The sequence below is a fragment of the Moschus berezovskii genome, chromosome 8 (genome assembly GCF_049115385.1).
Source record: "Moschus berezovskii isolate FMDL1 chromosome 8, NW_MosBer_1.0, whole genome shotgun sequence".
In the NCBI taxonomy this organism is placed as follows: domain Eukaryota; kingdom Metazoa; phylum Chordata; class Mammalia; order Artiodactyla; family Moschidae; genus Moschus; species Moschus berezovskii.
Window position 1 is genome coordinate 100,305,308 of NC_142467.1, and position 17,790 is coordinate 100,323,097.

At 52.7% G+C, this 17,790-nt stretch overlaps 1 protein-coding gene across 1 annotated transcript; it reads right to left on the minus strand.

The window, feature by feature from the left end:
• Positions 1 to 1,063: 1,063 nt before the first annotated feature.
• Positions 1,064 to 17,057, minus strand: MAN2B1 (mannosidase alpha class 2B member 1). Its single transcript, XM_055430586.2, has 24 exons — positions 16,843 to 17,057; positions 15,839 to 15,941; positions 15,494 to 15,667; positions 14,948 to 15,141; positions 14,178 to 14,310; positions 13,812 to 13,957; positions 12,904 to 13,020; positions 9,343 to 9,428; positions 9,140 to 9,260; positions 8,982 to 9,060; positions 8,693 to 8,802; positions 8,357 to 8,464; positions 7,948 to 8,064; positions 6,969 to 7,115; positions 5,703 to 5,800; positions 5,503 to 5,620; positions 3,812 to 3,930; positions 3,630 to 3,731; positions 3,371 to 3,458; positions 3,115 to 3,195; positions 2,464 to 2,691; positions 1,868 to 2,023; positions 1,675 to 1,777; positions 1,064 to 1,309 (listed from the first exon to the last, which is right to left on the minus strand). Exons 1-24 carry the CDS (start codon positions 17,002 to 17,004, stop codon positions 1,200 to 1,202), a joined length of 3,000 nt encoding a protein of 999 aa, XP_055286561.2. The 5' UTR covers positions 17,005 to 17,057; the 3' UTR covers positions 1,064 to 1,199.
• Between the last annotated feature and the right edge of the window lie 733 nt (positions 17,058 to 17,790).

Consider the following 17,790-nt stretch of genomic DNA (forward strand, 5'->3'; position numbering starts at 1 on the left):
TGCCAGGCTCTCTGCCTGTCTCCTGGGAGGCCCACATCTCCAGCCCACCTGTCTGGCCTAGCTTTGGAACCTGCCTCTGATTCTTCCTTCACACACCCTTCCCCAGGACCTCTGAGATTCCCCACCTTCAGGGCCCCAAGGTAGAGTTCGGGAGGCCTGCAGGGTACATCTGGCTTTATGGGCCCAGGACAAACCAATACAAGCCTGTCCTCAGTGGCTTCTCAAAACAGCTGTGCCAGGGATCTCCTTGGCAGTCCAGTGCTTAGGATTCGGCGCTTTCACTGCCATGGCCCAGGGGTTCAATCCCTGATCTGGGAACTAAGACCCCACACAGCACCAGGGGTGGCAAAAATAAAAAATAAACAAAAACACAGATGTGTCACAGCCCTAGGGGATGGAAGAGTGAAACAGGAGTGGAGGATGGAGTGGTGGGTGGGGTGGGATGTGAACTGTATAGACTATGGTCTGAGGATTCAGGCCAGCAAGTGGCCTTCCTGAAAGGACTCGGGTGAAGGGTCAGCTAGGATTTGCTGACCTTGTGTTTTTGTGTTTAGTCACTCAGTCATGTCCAACTCTTTGCGACCCCATGGACTGTACCCAGCCAGGATCCTCTGTCCATGGAATTTTCCAGACAAGACTACTAGTTTACCATTTCCTACTCCAGGGATCTTCCCGATCCAGGATTGAACCCATGTCTCCTTCATTGGCAGACAGATTCTTACCACTGTGCCACCTGGGAAGCCCCTGCTGACCTTTATGGGTCATAAATTCCATTGCCCTCAAAAAAAAAAAAAAAAGGAAACCCACACTCAGTCACACCTTGACTTGGGTCTTGGTACTCTTGCCTAGAAAATCCCATGGACGGAGGAGCCTGGTAGGCTGCAGTCCGTGGGGTCGCTAAGGGTTGGACACGACTGAGCGACTTCACTTTCACTTTTCACTTTCACACATTGGAGAAGGAAATGGCAACCCACTCCAGTGTTCTTCCCTGGAGAATCCCAGGGACAGGGGAGCCTGGTGGGCTTCCGTCTATGGGGTCACACAGAGTCAGACATGACTGAAGTGACTTAGCAGCAGCAGCAGCAGTGACATTTTAATGGCTTTCATTGGTGGTAGCAACAGAGAAGGGGGAGAGTTGGCTCCGCCCCGGGAGGAGCGAGAACTCAGGCTCAGAGCAGGGAATCTTGTATCCAGTGGATCTAGCCGTCCTCTTCCCATTGGACCGAAGCCAAGAAGGTACGAATTTCCATGGGATGCAGCGTGATGGTGGTGGAGACCAGACGGGAACGAGAAGGATGGGGTGTGGGGCCTGGGGAGATGGAGGGGAGAAGTGAGGGATGCAGACTTCCTCCGCCTTAAAATCCTCAGTGCGCGCTCCCCTGAACAGACATACCGCCTTAAATCTTTCCCCGGGCCCTCACTCCCAGACCCTTCAACTGTTTCCCAGAGCCTCGATACCACCCTCAGATGCTCAAATCTCTTCCCAGTGTCTGGGCACTGTCCTCACACCCACAAGTCCCAAACCCAAGGGCCGTCAAGCCACATCACTCCCTTAAACCCCTAACCGAAATCTGAACACCGACTGACTCAGACCCTCCAAGCTCTATACCTGGTCCTGGTCAACATTCCCGCACCTCCCACACTACCCCCCTCCAGCTCCGGGCAGGCTCCTACCAGTGTCCGTTGTCCACTGGAGCCTGGAGGCGTAGGCCAGGAGCTGGTTGGCCGCCAGCGTGGTCTCCCGCAGGCGGGTGATGGTGAAGGCGGAGAACAAGTTCTGCGGGCATGAAGGGGCCCGGATGAGTTGGGACAAAGCGGGGTTTCCCCTCCCTCCTCTCCCCAGTCTCCTTCCCACCTCTATCCTCACCGTCAAGTCCAGGGTCACCGGGGAGCTCATGTTGTGGCCCGAATCCTCCCCTACGGCGAACTGGTGCTCTAAGCGCAGCAGCAGCGTCTCCGGGTCCCAGCGGGCCAATGTGAGCAGACGTACCGAGGGTGGCAGCTCGCGGCGAAGCCCTGAGAACTGAGGGAAAGAGCGGGGCGGGGCTGAGCCGGGGGGGGCGGGGCTGAGAGGCTTCAGGAGGCGGAGATTCAGCGCGGAGGGGCGGGCCTTGGCCGCGCTCAGGAGGCGGGGCTCAGCCAGGACTGGGAAGACTGAGCCAATGAGGGGACCGAGCGGTGCCAGGTTAGCTGCAGAACGGTTCTCTTCCCCGACAGTTAGGACTGGGATGAAGCCGGGAGAGAGACGTTGTTGGAGAAGGTGAGTGGGCTAGAGGGTTGGGCCGAGACTGCTGGGGTGACCGCGCTGAGCTAAGCGAATGGGATTCGCTTAGTCCTCCCCAGGTCGAGTAGGAGCAGACGAGGTGGGTCTCAGTTAAACCTAGAAAAACCGGCCCTCAACCCCTCCCCTCCCTCCGCAGGCTTCCTTAGGGTCCTCTTTCTGCCGGCCCTGCGGCTCCTCACCTGCGTGCGTGGCGCTACCTCGAGGCGATACCGCGCGCCGCCACCTCGAGCCAGCACCACCTGCGGGGCCAGGACCTCCCTCTCCGCCTGTAATCGGTGCCTGGCGGCCGCAGTCCCCATCTTGTCCAACAGCACGAGGTGACGTCCTCTCACCCAAAGCCCCGACCCCTCATTGTTCAGCGGCTCCCCAACTCCGCGTTCATCGTCTTTCAGCAGCCTTCGGTGCACCTGCGGGGAGAGTGGCCAAGAGTGAGGGTTCCTGTAGCCAATTTCTGGGCCGGAAACTGGGTGAAAGTATGTAGGGATTTCAAGGGGGAAAAAAGAATATTGGGGGGAACGGATGAGGACGAAGGGAATGTAGGGGATCCCCAGTAAACGTGGGGATCCGACCTAACAACGGGCTAGGGCAGAGGGCTGTAAGGATCTAATGGGGGCATGCATAGGGCAAATCAGGGCCTGGAGGGGAGATTTGGGTAGGGATTGGATAAAAGCACGGAGTGAATGTCTCACAGAGGAATGGAGGGTTCAGCTTAGCGGGGACCACAAACAGAGGGGTGCACCTAGCAAAAGAAACTGGCTTCGAGGTCCGGTAGAGGGCAGGAAGGGAACTGGTGGAAGGACCCTGACTTAGATGGGGGCTCAGACACTAACCATGAGTTCCAAGGAGCCATCTCTCAGGCTACTGCCCCCCTGGGACCGGTCAGTCAGCACAGTCAGCTGCATGTTCCCATCCTGGGGGGTAAAGGGTGAGTGAGGGGCTGCATTGCTGGCCAGCCCCGGCTCCCAGGCAGGCCCCACTGGGACAGTGGAGACTGCTGAGGACAGTTGGGAGATGTCAAGAACAGGTGAACTCCACTCCGTAAAGGGGTCTCAGGAAGAGGTGGGGAGCAGGATGGGGGATGGGTACCGTGATGTAAATGCGGCTGTTGACTGGATAGTAATTTCCAGCCACTGGTTCAGTCTGGTTCAGCTTCCAGGTAGGTCTATAATCCCGCCTGGGGTGGGGTGGGATTTGATCAGGCCTGGAGTCTGGCTCCCATCCCCCCACTCACCCGCTCCTCCTTCATCCTCTCCCTCCCACAGTCATTAGGATCAGCAGATGCCCCCTCACCGCCCTGGGCCCCAGCACACCACAGACCACCCTTCGGTGCTCCCAATCTCTCCACCTCCTCTCCAGGATCTCCCGGCCATTGCTGTCAGTGTAGAAGAGTCCGCCTGTCGCCAACGCAGTGTCAAAACGACTGATGACCTCCTTCCCCCAGCCGTCTCTATACCCGATGGGATGGCAAGGTGGTAAGCTTCACTTTAACCTCACTTTGCCCTTCCCCCAGCCCCCAGCCCCGCTCACCCCACAGGTATTGGCCCCACTGTCCACTCCAGCTCCAGGTGCCGCTGTCCGGGATACAGGCGAACCACCTGGGAACACCAGGCTGAGAAGTTCTGGTGTACTTCCTGCACCAAGGATGCCTGCAGGCACACGGGAGTGGGGGCAGGTGTGAGCATGCACCTGAGCAGAGGTGAGCCCTGCAAATGTCCACCCCAGCTGTGAAGATCACAAAGGCCTATGTCAGGGTCAAGCCCACTAATATCTTCAGAGCCCGACCCACCTTCCCTACCTGCCTAGGTATGATGCCCACACTTTACACCTCAGTCATTGCCATGTAAGTCTTTTTGAGTTTGGCATACATTCTTGCTGCCTGTGCATGTGCATTAAGTCGTTTCAGTTGTGTAGAAACTCTTTGCAACCCTATGGACTACAGCCCACTAGGCTCCTCTGTCCATGGGATTCTCTAGGAAAGAATACTGGAGTGGGTGGCCATGCCCTCCTCCAGGGGATCTTCCCAATCCAGGGATCGAACCCACATCTCTTATGTTTCCTGCATTGGCAGGTGGGTTCTTTACCACTAGTGCCACCTGGGAAGCCCCACCATTACCCTATCTCCCCTCCTTAGAATAGGATTCTAGCTTTGCACATGGCTTCCTGGGATAGACTGTATTTTTCAGTCTTCCCTGAGGCTTGCAGTAGCTGTATGACTATGTTTGCCTACTTGAAAGTGATCAGAGTGTTATGAATAAAGTTCCTTGCCCCTTCCTCTCTTCCTTCCACTGGCTCAAATGTAAATGTGATGGCTGGACCTTGAGCAGCCTTCTTGGGCCATGAAGTGGAAAGTGAATATACAGAAGGCAGAGCAATAAGTTAGAAAGGAGGACTTTGCTGGCAGTTCAGAGGTTAAGACTCTGCATTTCCACTGCAGGGGCACAGGTTCAATCTCTGGTTGGGGAACTAATATCCCACTAATATCCTACATGCAATGTGCAGCTCAGCCAAAATAATAAAAAATAAGATAGAAGGGACCTAGATGACTATTGGATCATCCCACCTGCCTAGACTTTCTATTAGATGAAAAGAAACTTCCATCTTGTTTTAGGCATGGTTATTTGAGTAACTGTGTTACAACAGGCAAAACTGTATCCTAACACAGTGACCCAGGTATGCAGGTACTCACTCATGTGAGACTTGCCATTACCTGCCCCACTCCCTCACTAAGAGGAAACATCAGTGAGAGGCCTCAGGAAACCTGCAAGCATGAGCCCCTGATTCCAACTAGATCTACCCTCAGATTTCCATTCTAAGTGAGAATCACCCAAACCCTATCCAAGTGTGAACCTTCAAATCACCCTAGATAAAATCCCTTCCTATCACAGATCCCTGATGAAATTTTCAGGCAGTTACACCTGACTCTTCACATTCATGGGCCAAATGGGAACAGCCTACCACCAGTTTCAAAGCTAAGTACAATCTTGATCCCCACGACAGATGTGAAATGCCTTTCTATGGGCCTCCATGGCATAACTGTCATACAGCCAGCCGTGACTATCAACCCTGTGTGAAAATCCTTAAGTCTTCCCCTCTGGTCTAAGTCTTCTTATCTATTGGAGATGTAAGTGCTCCCCACCACCCCTCACAAGGCACATCACCCTCCACATGCACCCCACCCCACATGCCCTGACCCAAGTGCCCACTCTTGGCCCCCTGACCTTTACAAGGTGGGTCTGAGCCCAGCGGCTCACAAACAGTGGTTTCTTCTGGTTGGGTCTGAAGATGTAGGCACCGGAGGCCTGGGAGCTTAGGTTGTTACCTGTACTGGCGTTGTACCTGGGGCCAGGGCAGGTGAGAGTCAGACAAGGGAGCTCACCTCTGCTTACACCCCCTCCCTGCCCTGGTGATCCTCCCTCACCAGTAGAAGGCTTGGCGAACAGGCAGCAAGAGATTCTGCTCCAGGTTCTCCAACTCCATCAAGAGCCCTGTATCAGGGTCAAACCTAGCCCGGAGGTACTGGGCAGAAAAGGGTGGACAGACATTATTGACCATCACTTCAGCCAATGGCTCTTCCCAGGGCTCAGGAGCAAACACTGGTGTTGGGCAGGAAGGACTGAGTGTCTGAAATGCTGAATTAAAGACTGCAAAGTGGGAATTTCCTGGCAGACGGGTGATTCAGACTCCCAGCTTGCACGGTAGAGGGAGAGTGTTCAATCCCTGGTGGGGAAAATAAGATCCACCCACCTTTCCCTCCTCTCTCTCTCTCTTATTCTGCATCACTGTTAGCAAATTCTAACAGCTCCATTTTCTACCTTATCCTCAATCAACAGACCACTTCGCCCCACCTCCATGGCCTTTCCTTCCCCATCTCCTGCCTTCCATGCTCGTTCCCCAGTCTTTCTCCCCCACAGCTGCCAAAAGGCACCTGTAACAGCAGAAGCGAGATCATGGCCCACCTGCTTGGGACCCAGGCTGCTTGTACAACTGAAAGAGGAACCACAAGGCCAGGACCCAAGATTTTCAGGGCCCATGGAAATGTATAAATCTCAATTTCTTTTAGGATCAGAAGAAAACTTGAATGAAGTAATAATGAATACATCAGGTCAAAGTCTGCATGGTTACTATTCATATTAATATCCATACTATCATGAAATATAATTTTTAGCATTTTTCTATGGAAGGAGGGACCCACAAAGGCTAATGCTAGGACCCACAACAGCCTTAATGCAACCGTTTCTCCTGTGATTCCTTCACAGTAAAAGAGTCCTCCCCTCTGCTGGCCCTTAATGCCCACACGATCTGACTTGTCACCTCCCCCCATCCCCAACACCTAGCTTCAGGCACAATGAGTGTTCTCTGAACACCCAACACCCTTCCACTTGAAGGTGCTCCCTGCCTGCCTGGATCTCCCTTACCCCAAATGGCCACACAGCTACCTCCTCCATGTCTCTGACATGCCTCACTGAATTTGCAAACCCCTACCTCCATCAGCTCTGACATTTCTATCAAATGTCACCCAAAGGTCCTCATAAGAGCCCCAAGAGAGGACAATGAGAACATTCAATGGAGGACTGATGACACTAGACCATAAATTTCAGACCCACTGACCCGCAGTCCATGCGGCTTACTGCCACATCTCAAAACTGTCACCCGGAAATGAAAGGGGGTCTGAATAGGGTCTCACCTCATTCTGGATGACCAAGACACTGGACCAGGACTTCTGGGGGCTTTGGTCAGGCATCTGGGATACTGAGTAGATGCTGAAGCCCAGGGCAGGCACTAAGGCTGAGAAAAGCAGCTCCTGACTGTCTGAGCTGGGAATTGTCACCACCTCAGGTAAGGGAGGAAGGAAACCAAGTCAAGAAGCTAGGAGGACATGCATGAAGCCACACCACACAAACAGGAAGGGGTCAAATGAGGAGGGCAAAGAGTCGCCAGCTGCCAGATGGGGAATAGAAATTTAGGTGTTGGGCGGGGGGGGGGGGGGGGGCGGTGGGTGGGGGGGTGGGAGTGTCAGAAATGCTGAGTTGAAGACTGCAAAGAGGGAATTCCCTGGCAGTCCAGTGGTTAGACGCTACATCCACTGCAGGGGACACAAGTTTGATCCCTGGTGGGGGAACTAAGACCTTACCAGCTGCATGGCCAAAAAAAGAGAAAAAGATTTCAAGATTCAGAAGGTGGGAAATCGACTAGGAGGGTGGACCTACTGTAGGAGGTGGGAGAAGTGAGGGTGTAAGTGTGGGAAGAGGCTCTTGAGACAGGGGAAGGAGGGAAAAACAGATTCTGGGGGGAGGAAGTGGTTAGGAGGGAGAGGTCTTCAGGATGAGGAGAATATTCATAAACAGGAAATTTTTTCACAGGGAGATATTAACAGGGGGAGATGCTCATAGGCGAGGGGCGGGAATGTTCCCAAGGGGGTATGATTTAAAGGGGCAGAGGGGAAAAGTATTTAGAGGAAGAGACAGTAATGGGCAGATGATATTCATGGAGGAGGAGCCAAGAAAGGGAGGGGTCCATGGGAGAAGACATATGTGGAGGGAGATGATCTTAGGGGAAATGTCCATGGGAGTAAAGGAGAAATGCCTATGGTGGGCGGTTTCCAAGGGGGTAGGTATTCATCAAGAGTGCTATACAGGGAGGAATATTTGTCGAAATGGGCTCACATCGCTGGGCACAGTTTTGCCACCGGGGTCCCTCACGAGGTAAACGTGTTTGCTGACAGGCAGCCGCACCATCCAGTCCACTTTCCGCCCCAGGGGGTTATAAACGATCACCTGGAACTGGGGTGGGATGGTCAGAGCAGACACGGGTCACAACAGGCCTTCTGCAAACCCACCCACGTGTGCAGCAAGGTCCCTGGGTGAATCAAGCCTCCAAGTGGTGCACTGATCCCCGTCCTGCCCCAGCTTCACTGAGCCCTCAAATATCTTGCCCCAGAGTGCTCAGTAACCAGTTGAACCCATCAGCCCCGCTTCCTTTTCACCCGGCCCAGAGGTTTCTCTGGTTCTCGTTCCACCCACCACCCACGGGACCTGCCCCCGGCCCCGCCTCTCCCGCTCCAGGCCGGCTCACTCTCTCTGCGGTCTGGGTGAGCGGACAAATGCTGATGTTGAGCTTGCGACAAAAGGCGAAGTCCTCCTTGGAGCCGCTGAGATGCGCCAGCGCATTGCTCATAAGAACCTGGGGAGGCGCGTAAAGCAAAAGTTCCAGTCTGGACGCCCCTGCCGGGCTCCTCGCGATCCCGCCCTCAGCCCCGCCCCTGCCTTTCTCCGTCCCTCCTCCACAAGCCCCGCCCCACGAGCCCTTCCGGCGGCCCCTGTTTTCGACCACGCCCCTTCCTAGGTCCGCCCCCCGTTTCCAGGCCCAGTCCCTTCCTGTCTCCGCCTCCCCCAGGCTCCACCCTCGCACCTCGCAAGGCCTCCAGCCTTCTGAAAGCTGGCGGGCATAGTCGTCAGCCACGTGCTGCCGGGAGGTACCAGTGACTGCATCGTGGTGCTGGAGCACCGCCATCGCCTCATCTGTAGGCAGACGGCGAGCCTGAGTGAGGTCTCCGCAGAACTCTCGGCTCAGACCCCAGGGGCACGCGAAGTCTTACGCAGGCAGGCTGGGTTCTTAAAGGCTTTAAGTAAGGGGCATAAGAAGTCTGGAGTCCAGCTTCAGTCCCACCCCGCTGTCCCCTCGCCCGCCGGACACCTACTGAGGGGTGCACTGTCCCCAGAGCCATAGGGTCCCACGTTGGCTGCCGGACCCGCCAGCGCCTCCAGCTGGTTGCACACCTGTGGAGCAGGTGGTATGTTGGGGCACCAGGCCTGTCAGGACCCCTAGGCCAGCACCTGGAGCCTGGCGTCCACCTACCTGCAGGAAATTGTAGCTGAGGCGCTCGTAGCGTTTGAGGGCAGGCCGGCTGGAAAAGTAACCTGTCCAGAACATGTGGGGGCCATCAGCATAGGGGAAGAAGTCATCCTTTTTCACTGACCTGCAGTGACAGAGACATTGAGGGCACGGCCACGACCCACAGGGCATGCCAACCCCCCGAGGCTCCCAATCCCCCCAAATACCAGCTGAGGTTGGCCTTGTTCAGCTCCCAGAGGTAACAGGCCGGAGTGGAGTAGAGAACATTGACGCGGCTCCCGTTGGCCTGTTGCTGAGGGGAGGTGTGCCTGTGTGAGTCCTCGGGAGCCCTTCCCGGGAGGGCCCACAGGTGTGCACAGGCACACACATTCATGCATCCGGTTGGTTCAAAGTTTCTCTCTCTTTTTAAACACACAGTTTGAGTACAAAGTTTCTCTCTCTTTTTAAACACACAGTTTGAGTACAAACCAACGGCTAAGTGTGAAAATGAACGTTGGCTGAAGCTAAATATTACCAGCCTGGCCTGGAAAGAAATTCAAGGATGCAAGAATAAACCTAAGATTTTACTAAACTTTCAATAATTCCAGTTTTATTACTTAAAACTTGCATGGAGAAATGAAATATGACATTCCAGAGCAGGAATAATAATTTCTCAGCACTGTAAGGCTACTGCCAAGTGACACAACTGTTCTAATGAATGAAGGCTCACTTTCAACTGAGGGAGGTAGGGGAACAAGGTGACCTCCATGAGCTAAAGGATGTTCGTTCTCTGTAAGTTGTGTCCCCAGTGCCTTGTACCCAGTAGGTGCTCAGTAAACACTTGAATGGCCTAGAGAACATTATACTTAGTGAGGTAAGTCAGAGAAAGACAGATACCACATGATATCACTTATATGTGGAATCTAAAAAACAATAGAAGGGAATCTATATAGAAAAGAGCCTCGCAGGTATAGAAAACAAACTTATGTTTACCTAACAGGAAAGGAAGGGGGGAAAGGATAAATGAGGAGTATGGGATTAACAGATACAAACTATACATACAATAGATAAGCAACAAGGATTTACTGTATTTAGTGTCTTACAATAACCTATAATAGAAAATAATCTGAAACAATAGGTATAACTGAATCATTGTGCGGTATACTTGAAGCTAACACAATATTAATATTGTAAATCAGCTATGTGCTTGCTAAGTCACTTCAGTCATGTCCAACTCTTTCTGATCCTATGGACTGTAGCCCACCAGGCTCCTCTGTCCATGGGATTCTCCGAGCAAGAATACTAGAGTGGGTTGCCATGCCCTCCTCCAAGGGATCTTCCCAACCCAGGCATAGAACCCATGTCTCTTACGTCTTCTGCATTGGCAGGTGGATTCTTTACCACTAGCCTGCCACCTGGGATGCCCTGTAAATCAACTTTACAATCAATTTTAAAAGTAAACATTTGCGTGAATGAGGGAAATGCACAGGACTTCATGACTTTATGTGCAAACACATTTCTATTAATACATCACTGAACAAACACTCATATACACATTTACATGCAATGTTCACTCAACAAACAATTCCTTAATGTGTTCAAGATTGTGGACACAATCTATAACCAGCGGCCAGCCATGCCCTCATGGAATTCATAGCCAAGTGCAGAGCAGAGAGATTGGTCAGTTGACTACATTCAGTCTAGATGTAACACCACAGATATTTGTGGGCACTCCTGTGAGCCCAGAGGAAAAAGCAAGCTCTCCAGCTAGGGCATAGTGAAGGCTTCCTGGAGAAAAAGACATTGCAACTGGTGTCTTAAAGGAGAAACAGAAGTTTTTCAGCCCCAAGTAATAATAAACAATCCTAACACTTATTATTTACCTGGCACTGTTCTACTGGTCTATGCAAGCTCATTAAACTTTCATCAATATCATAACTACTATATGTAAAAGAGATAACTAATAAGGACCTACTGTATAGCACAGGGAACTCTACTCAATACTCTGTAATGACCTATATGGGAAAAGAATCTAAAACAGAGTGGATATACTGCTGCTGCTGCTGCTGCTAAGTCGCTTCATTCGTGTCCGACTCTGTGTGACCCCATAGATGGCAGCCGACCAGGCTCCGCCGTCCCTAGGATTCTCCAGGCAAGAACACTGGAGTGGGTTGCCATTTCCTTCTCCAATGTGTGAAAGTGAAAAGTGAAAGTGAAGTCGCTCAGTTGTGTCCGACTAGTAGCGACCCCATGGACTGCAGCCTACAAGGCTCCTCTGTCCATGCGATTTTCTAGGCAAGAGTACTGGAGTGGCTTGCCATTGCCTTCTCCGGGATATACTGCTACTCCCTGTCTATTCTGCCTTTGACTTTAGTTCCTTATTGCTTCTCTCTCTGACTCTATAAAAGAACCTAGCATCCAGACCATGACAAGAAGGTTATTTTGAGACATTAGTCTGCCATCTTCTCAGTCAGACGGCTTTCTGAATAAAGTTGTATTCCTTGCCTCAAAAATAAAAAAAATTTTAAAATGTGGACCTATGTATATGTAAAACTGATTCACTTTGCTGTACACTTGAAATTAACACACCATTGTAAATCAACTCTACTCCAATAAAAATTTTAAAAAAGAAAATAGCCCTATCAGGTGGGAACCACCACTGTGCCCATTTCCTAGATAAGAAAATTGAGGCACTGAGTGCTGAAAAACATTCCTCAAGGTCACAGAGTCAGTAAGTGGCAAAGCCAGGCTTTGAACAAAGGACTTCATCTCCAGTAAAATAAAGTGTGTGAATGAGTAAGCAGGAGAAAAACCAAGTATGACAGTATGAACTCCTGGTAGCCCAGGAACATAGGTATTTGCAGGAGGAAGTGGTCAAGATGTTGAAAGCTCCTCAGAGCCCAGGGGCTTGGGAAGGACTGGGAAATATCATCTGGAAGGCCTTTGGTGACATAGCTGAGAACTGTTTTTGGTGAAACAGCAGTGCAGCGGGTGGTGAAAAGTGAGGACATTAAAGATAGTGCCAGTAGACAATTCTGGGGATGGAAGTGATAGGAGAGGGGAGATGAGGTTCGGTGCTAATGGGAGAGGGACTGCCTGCCCACGCTGCCACAGGCCATTTACAGGAGCCACGACAACACCTCCTTGGTAGGCAGAATAATGGCCTCCCAAATTCATGGGGTCGCAAAGAATCGGACACGACTAAGTGACTGAACTGAACTGAACTGAACTGAAAGATGTCCATGTCCTGCTCCCCAGAACCTGTGACTGTTAGGTTACATTGTAAAAGGGAATTAAAACTGCAGAATTAAGGCTGTTAATCAGCTGACTTTAAAACATTATCCTGGATTATCTAGTGGGTCCAATGTAATCACAAAGTTATCTTAAAGTGGAAGAGGGAGGATAAAGAAGTGAGAGTGAGAAAAAAAGAGATATGATAACAGAGGCAGGGTCAGACAGCTGCCTTGTTGCTGGCTTTGAAGATGGAGGAGGATGCCATGAACCAAGGAATGTGGACAGCCTCCAGAAGCTGGATGAGGAAAGGAGACTTTCCCCGAGAGCTTCCAGAAGAACACAGCCCTGCTGACATCTTGATTTTAGCCCAGTGAGACCCATGTCAGACTTGTGACCTACAGAATTGTAAGGTAATATGATTGCTATTGTTTTAAGCCACTAAGTTTGTGATAGCTTATTAAAGTATAGAAAACTAAGATAGCACCTATAGATAATGTATGTGACCCAAGGCCCTGGGATACAAATACAGGTGCCCACAGGGCAGGCACACTCACCTGGGCATTGACCAACTGGATGAGCTTGTCAAGATTTTTGAACCACATGTTGGCATTCTCGTACTGGAAGTCTGAGCCCATGGTCATCACAGTGTGTTTGGTGCGGTAGAGCTTACCCTGCAGGCAAGATGGGGGAATCCTCAGGCTAGGGTGTCCTGGGCCACCTCTGTGGACAGCTGTGTCTCAGTATACATATGGTCAAGAATGTGAGTGCACAGGGCTTCCCTGGTGGCTCAGTGGTAAAGACTCTGCCTGCCAATGCAGGAGACATGGGTTCAATCCCTGATCTGGGAAGATCCCACATGCCTCAGAGCAACTAAGCCCTGGACCACAACTATTGAGCCTGTGCTCTAGAGCCTGGGAGCTGCAACTGCTGAAGTCCAAGAGCCTTAGAGCCCATGCTCCACAAAAAAAGAAGCTACCATAATGAGAAGCCCAAGGATCACAACTAGAGAGTAGTCCCCACTTGCCGAAACTAGAAAAATGCCCGCACAGCAACGAAGACCCAGTACAGCCAAAAATAAATGAATAAAATTATTTTTTAAAAAAGAAAAAGAATGTGAGTGCACAGAGGCATGGGGGGGAGGGGTGGAAGTGTGTCACATGGGAGCGGGGGGACACACAGAAAAAGAGCCACAAGCAGTTGAGGAATTCTCTTGGGCCTACCACCCAGATGTGGGTACTGAGGTCCTGTGCCATGCTGTCTAGCAAACATAGTGGGGATGTGCTCTGGTGAAGGGGTCCACCTTTCTAATCAGAAATGTACACAAACCCAGGAGCAGGGTATGGTGATGGTGAATGGAATTTTACCTTCCCCCAACGAAGGTGAGGAAGTGCTAGCGATTGTGGGCCAATGGAAGGGCCCAGTGCATGTTCACTAGGGGCACAGGTTCTGGACACCCGCTTACCTGGTCAGTGGCCAACTTCAGGAAGTAACGGACCAGTTCCTCTGCGTTGTACTCCGGGCTGCGCGTGTCCTCCACAAAGGGCTTGTCGGCACACAGCATGTCCCAGCACAGACCTTCCGGCGGATTGTACATGTTGGGGAGCACACCTGCGGACCACATTAGGCTCAGGGGGTGGTCATGGCCCCTAGACCTGCCAGGCCTCACCAGGGATGGATTTCAGAATTTGCCGGGCCCAGTGCAAACTGAAAATGGTGGGCCCATGTTCATAAACTACTAAGAACTTCAAGGCAATGATAGCAGACTATAAACCAAGCCCAGGGCCATTCTGAGCACGGGGGCGGCCCCCTTTCCACTCTACCACCTTACTGGTGAAGAGGTCGGCGGTGGGAGGCTTCAGGCTGTCACTGGCCCGCCACACCTGCTCCATCTGCAGTGCCTTTTCCCGCACCCTCTTGTCTTGATAATCCAGGCGTCCAAAGAAGAAGCCGTCAAAACCCATCTGGAGATGGGGCGGGATGAAGAGCAGGATGGAAGGACAAGAGAGGGCAGGATGAATAAGGGACCAGTCCTCTCATCACCAACCTCTTAAGCACAGGGAGAAAAACCAAGTCAAAGACCAGGGAGGCCCTCCAGTTCATTTCAAAGGTTGGGGAAGGTCAGAAGCCCTGCGGGAGCGCCAGGAAGGAGCAAGTCCAACGCTACAACCCACCTCCACCTTCCCCAGCTCTAGAAAGGCTTCCCCCTTCCACAGCCTATCAAGAGAAGGGGCATGGTCACAGCACAGGTAAGGAAGCCGATTGAAAAACCGCAGGCCCTCCCCAGCCACCCAGCTTGGCCAAAAGCCAGGATCAGAGCAAACTGGGTGGAATCAGGGGAAGGGGAAGAATCAGCTGGACAAGGGAGGCCGGGGTGTATGGGGAGATGTGATGAGGGTCAACCTAGGCTAGGACAGAGCAGAGCCAAGTCCAGAGCATAAAAAGAATGGGATTCACAGGTCACCCAAGAGGCAGGGTCTTAAGCGGTGAGGGGGCCAGGGATAGGGCCTGGTTCGGGTGACCTTGCAGAAAAGGGCGGGGCTTGGATGACGGAGGAGGAGTGAGAAAGAATGAAGGGGCGGGCCCAAGAGATCTGAAAACCTGCGCGAACAGCGAGGCTTGCTCCCGAGAGTGGCCGAATGGGTCGATGTGCCAGGCCACACGGGGGCGCCCGTCGCTGCCGAACGTCTCCTCCAGGAAGCGCAGCCCGAGTGTCATTTGGTCGATGATGGCTCCGTAGTGGGTGGCCGCCTCATCGTTCATCACCCAGCCGCCGTTGGCAAACTCTAGGCGTCCTGTGCCGGGAGGGGCAAAGTTCCAGTCAGTTGTCAGAGCCAGGAGTGGGACCAGGGTTGGTGATGCCAGGGACAAGACCTGCCTAAACGACCAGGCCTGAGAGGAGAAGGGTCAGGGGTCACTCTCAGGCCAGTGTAAGAGAAGTATGGAACAGAAGGCCTCCTTGCACAGCAGGCTTTCTAGAGGATTCACTGGAGGTGGGGCCTTACGGGATGTTTAGGAGTTCTCCAAAAAAGGGAAATTCCAGCCTCTATGTGGCTGCACATGGCATGATAAAATCTCAGAAACCAGGGTGCTAGAGATAGAAGCTGGGCTGGGCTTCCTCTTTTCACTTCCTGAGGGGAGGCTCACCCTCGTGCACCAGGTCCCGCACGATTTTCTGTGTTGCATTTGTCTGCTGGTGCCACCAACGTGAGAAGAAGGTGATTTCCACGTAGACGAAGCGGCGAGTGGGATCCGCCAGCAAGGAAGAGATGACGGAGTCTAGGATGTACTGCACACCCGCCTGCTGGACATTATTGTTGACTGTGGGCACAGAAGTCAGGCAATCAGGAACCAGCAAGCCAAGGGAAACATTCTTAGACACAGGAGCCCAAACTGGGTGTTGCCCCCACCCTGATTGTCCAGGCCTGAAAAGGAATTTGAGGGGCTCTGAGGGAGAGTCCCAGGGGTCACTCCCCACCCTCCTCTACTCACTGCCATAAAAGTACTGGTCCACCGTCTTGAGCCAGCCTACATCATCATGTGTGTGAGGCACCAGGTGTACATTCAGCATGTCTGGCTTCACCTTCGGGCATGTCTGCACAGGGACCACAAACACACACTCACTCTGTCAGTAACCCCAAGGTTAAGAGGCAGGCTGCAGTGGGGGGTTGGGAGGATATAAGGTAAGTCTTGATCTAAAAGCAAGTGACTTAGGTGGGGATGGGCTCCCCCAAGAAGGACACACATAGTTGTGTCAGAGATGTACTTCCCAATTGACAGAACTTCTCAGAGCACCTCTCGTTCATGCCCTGGGGAAATACTAGTAGTAGCTAATGTTTATTAAGCATTTGCTAATACCAAGCAGCCACCCTGGGACCTGAAGGCAACATTATCTCCAGTTTTCAGATGACAATACAGAGGATCAGAGAAGTGAAGTGACTTGCCCAAGGTCACACAGCCAGCAAGTGGAGAAGCCAGGTTAGAACTTCAGGCAGCTGACTCCCAACTCTCAACCAGTTCCCACCACACTTACAGCCCGCTCATGTAAATGCTTGCAAAGTCCAGGTAAGCCAACCCACAGAAGCAAGAGACAGACACAGAAGCCCCATTCTCAGACTAACACAGCCAGTCTTCTCAGTAACACAAAGCATGAACCAGATCACACTGTCATATTAGCAACCATTCACTGCTGCTGCTGCTAAGTCACTTCAGTCGTGTCCGACTCTGTGTGGGTGACCCCATAGACGGAGGCCCACCAGGCTCCCCCGTCCCTGGGATTCTCCAGGCAAGAACACTTGAGTGGGTTGACATTTCCTTCTCCAATGTGTGAAAGTGAAAAGTCAAAGTGAAGTCGCCCAGTCGTGTCCAACCCCCAGCGACCCCAAGGACTGCAACCATTCACTGGGCACCCACAAAACAGACCCACCCACACCTCCGGACTCTACCGGAGGCTTCACCTCGGCTCTTGTACATTTCCGCTAGCGGCCCGCGCTCACCTTGTATCCCGCCGCCCAAGCGCAGGGCGCCGCTAGGAACAACACAAAGAGGAAGGAGAGAGGCGGGAGCGGTGGCCGCAGCGCGCGGGAGATCGTCCGGGATCCTACCGCGCCCTGGCAGCCGACAGCGCGAACCCCTAAAGGCCCCGCGTCACCAACCATGGCTCTGCAGCCGCGGCCGCCACAGCCTCCGCCTCCCGGGGTTCCCCGGCCAGGCTGAGGCCGGGTAAATGCTCCGCCTCCAGAACCCGACTTGGCCAATAGGCACAGACGGGGGTGTGCCCGAGGCGTGACCTGGTCCATCACGAGACCAATGCGATAGCTCTGGGTACCGCTGGGGGCGCTAGGAGTGAAAGAAGGCACTGGCGCGTCACACCCTCAGAGTGACTGGCGCGTCACACCCTCAGAGTGCTGCTTTGGCCAGTGGAGCCTTTAGCGTTTGTGGCCTCTATGTGACCGGAGTGCCCTATAGTGTCTCCCCCCACCACCGGCGCATAAGTCTCAGATTTTCCTGCGGATGCTGAGTTTGCCTAGGATTCCAGGGTATTCCATCGACCTTGGTTTGCAAAGGACCTAGCTTGGCTAGGAGCTGAGGTTAATGGGGGCTGTTTTGTCCTATGGATTGAGACGTTAAAGCAATTACCCTTACAGTGCTGGGGAGGGCAGACCTCCAGCCTTGTTCAAGAGATACCAGTGTCCTCTGGTGAGCAGTGAGAACCTGACAGGTAGGGGAGAACTTCCTACCTTCCCCAGTCCCTACCAGTCCATCCGATGTGCTGACATTACCCTCACTCATCTGTGAAAACCGAAGCCCAGATTCCTTAGATCAGCAGAGCTATCCGCTGAGTTGTCAGAGGGCAGAGATCACTGTTTATAGTCTCTGGCAGCTGGCTTAAGGCATGAGTCTTGCGAAATAAGCAACTGAACTAACCAAAAGGCTCCAGATTG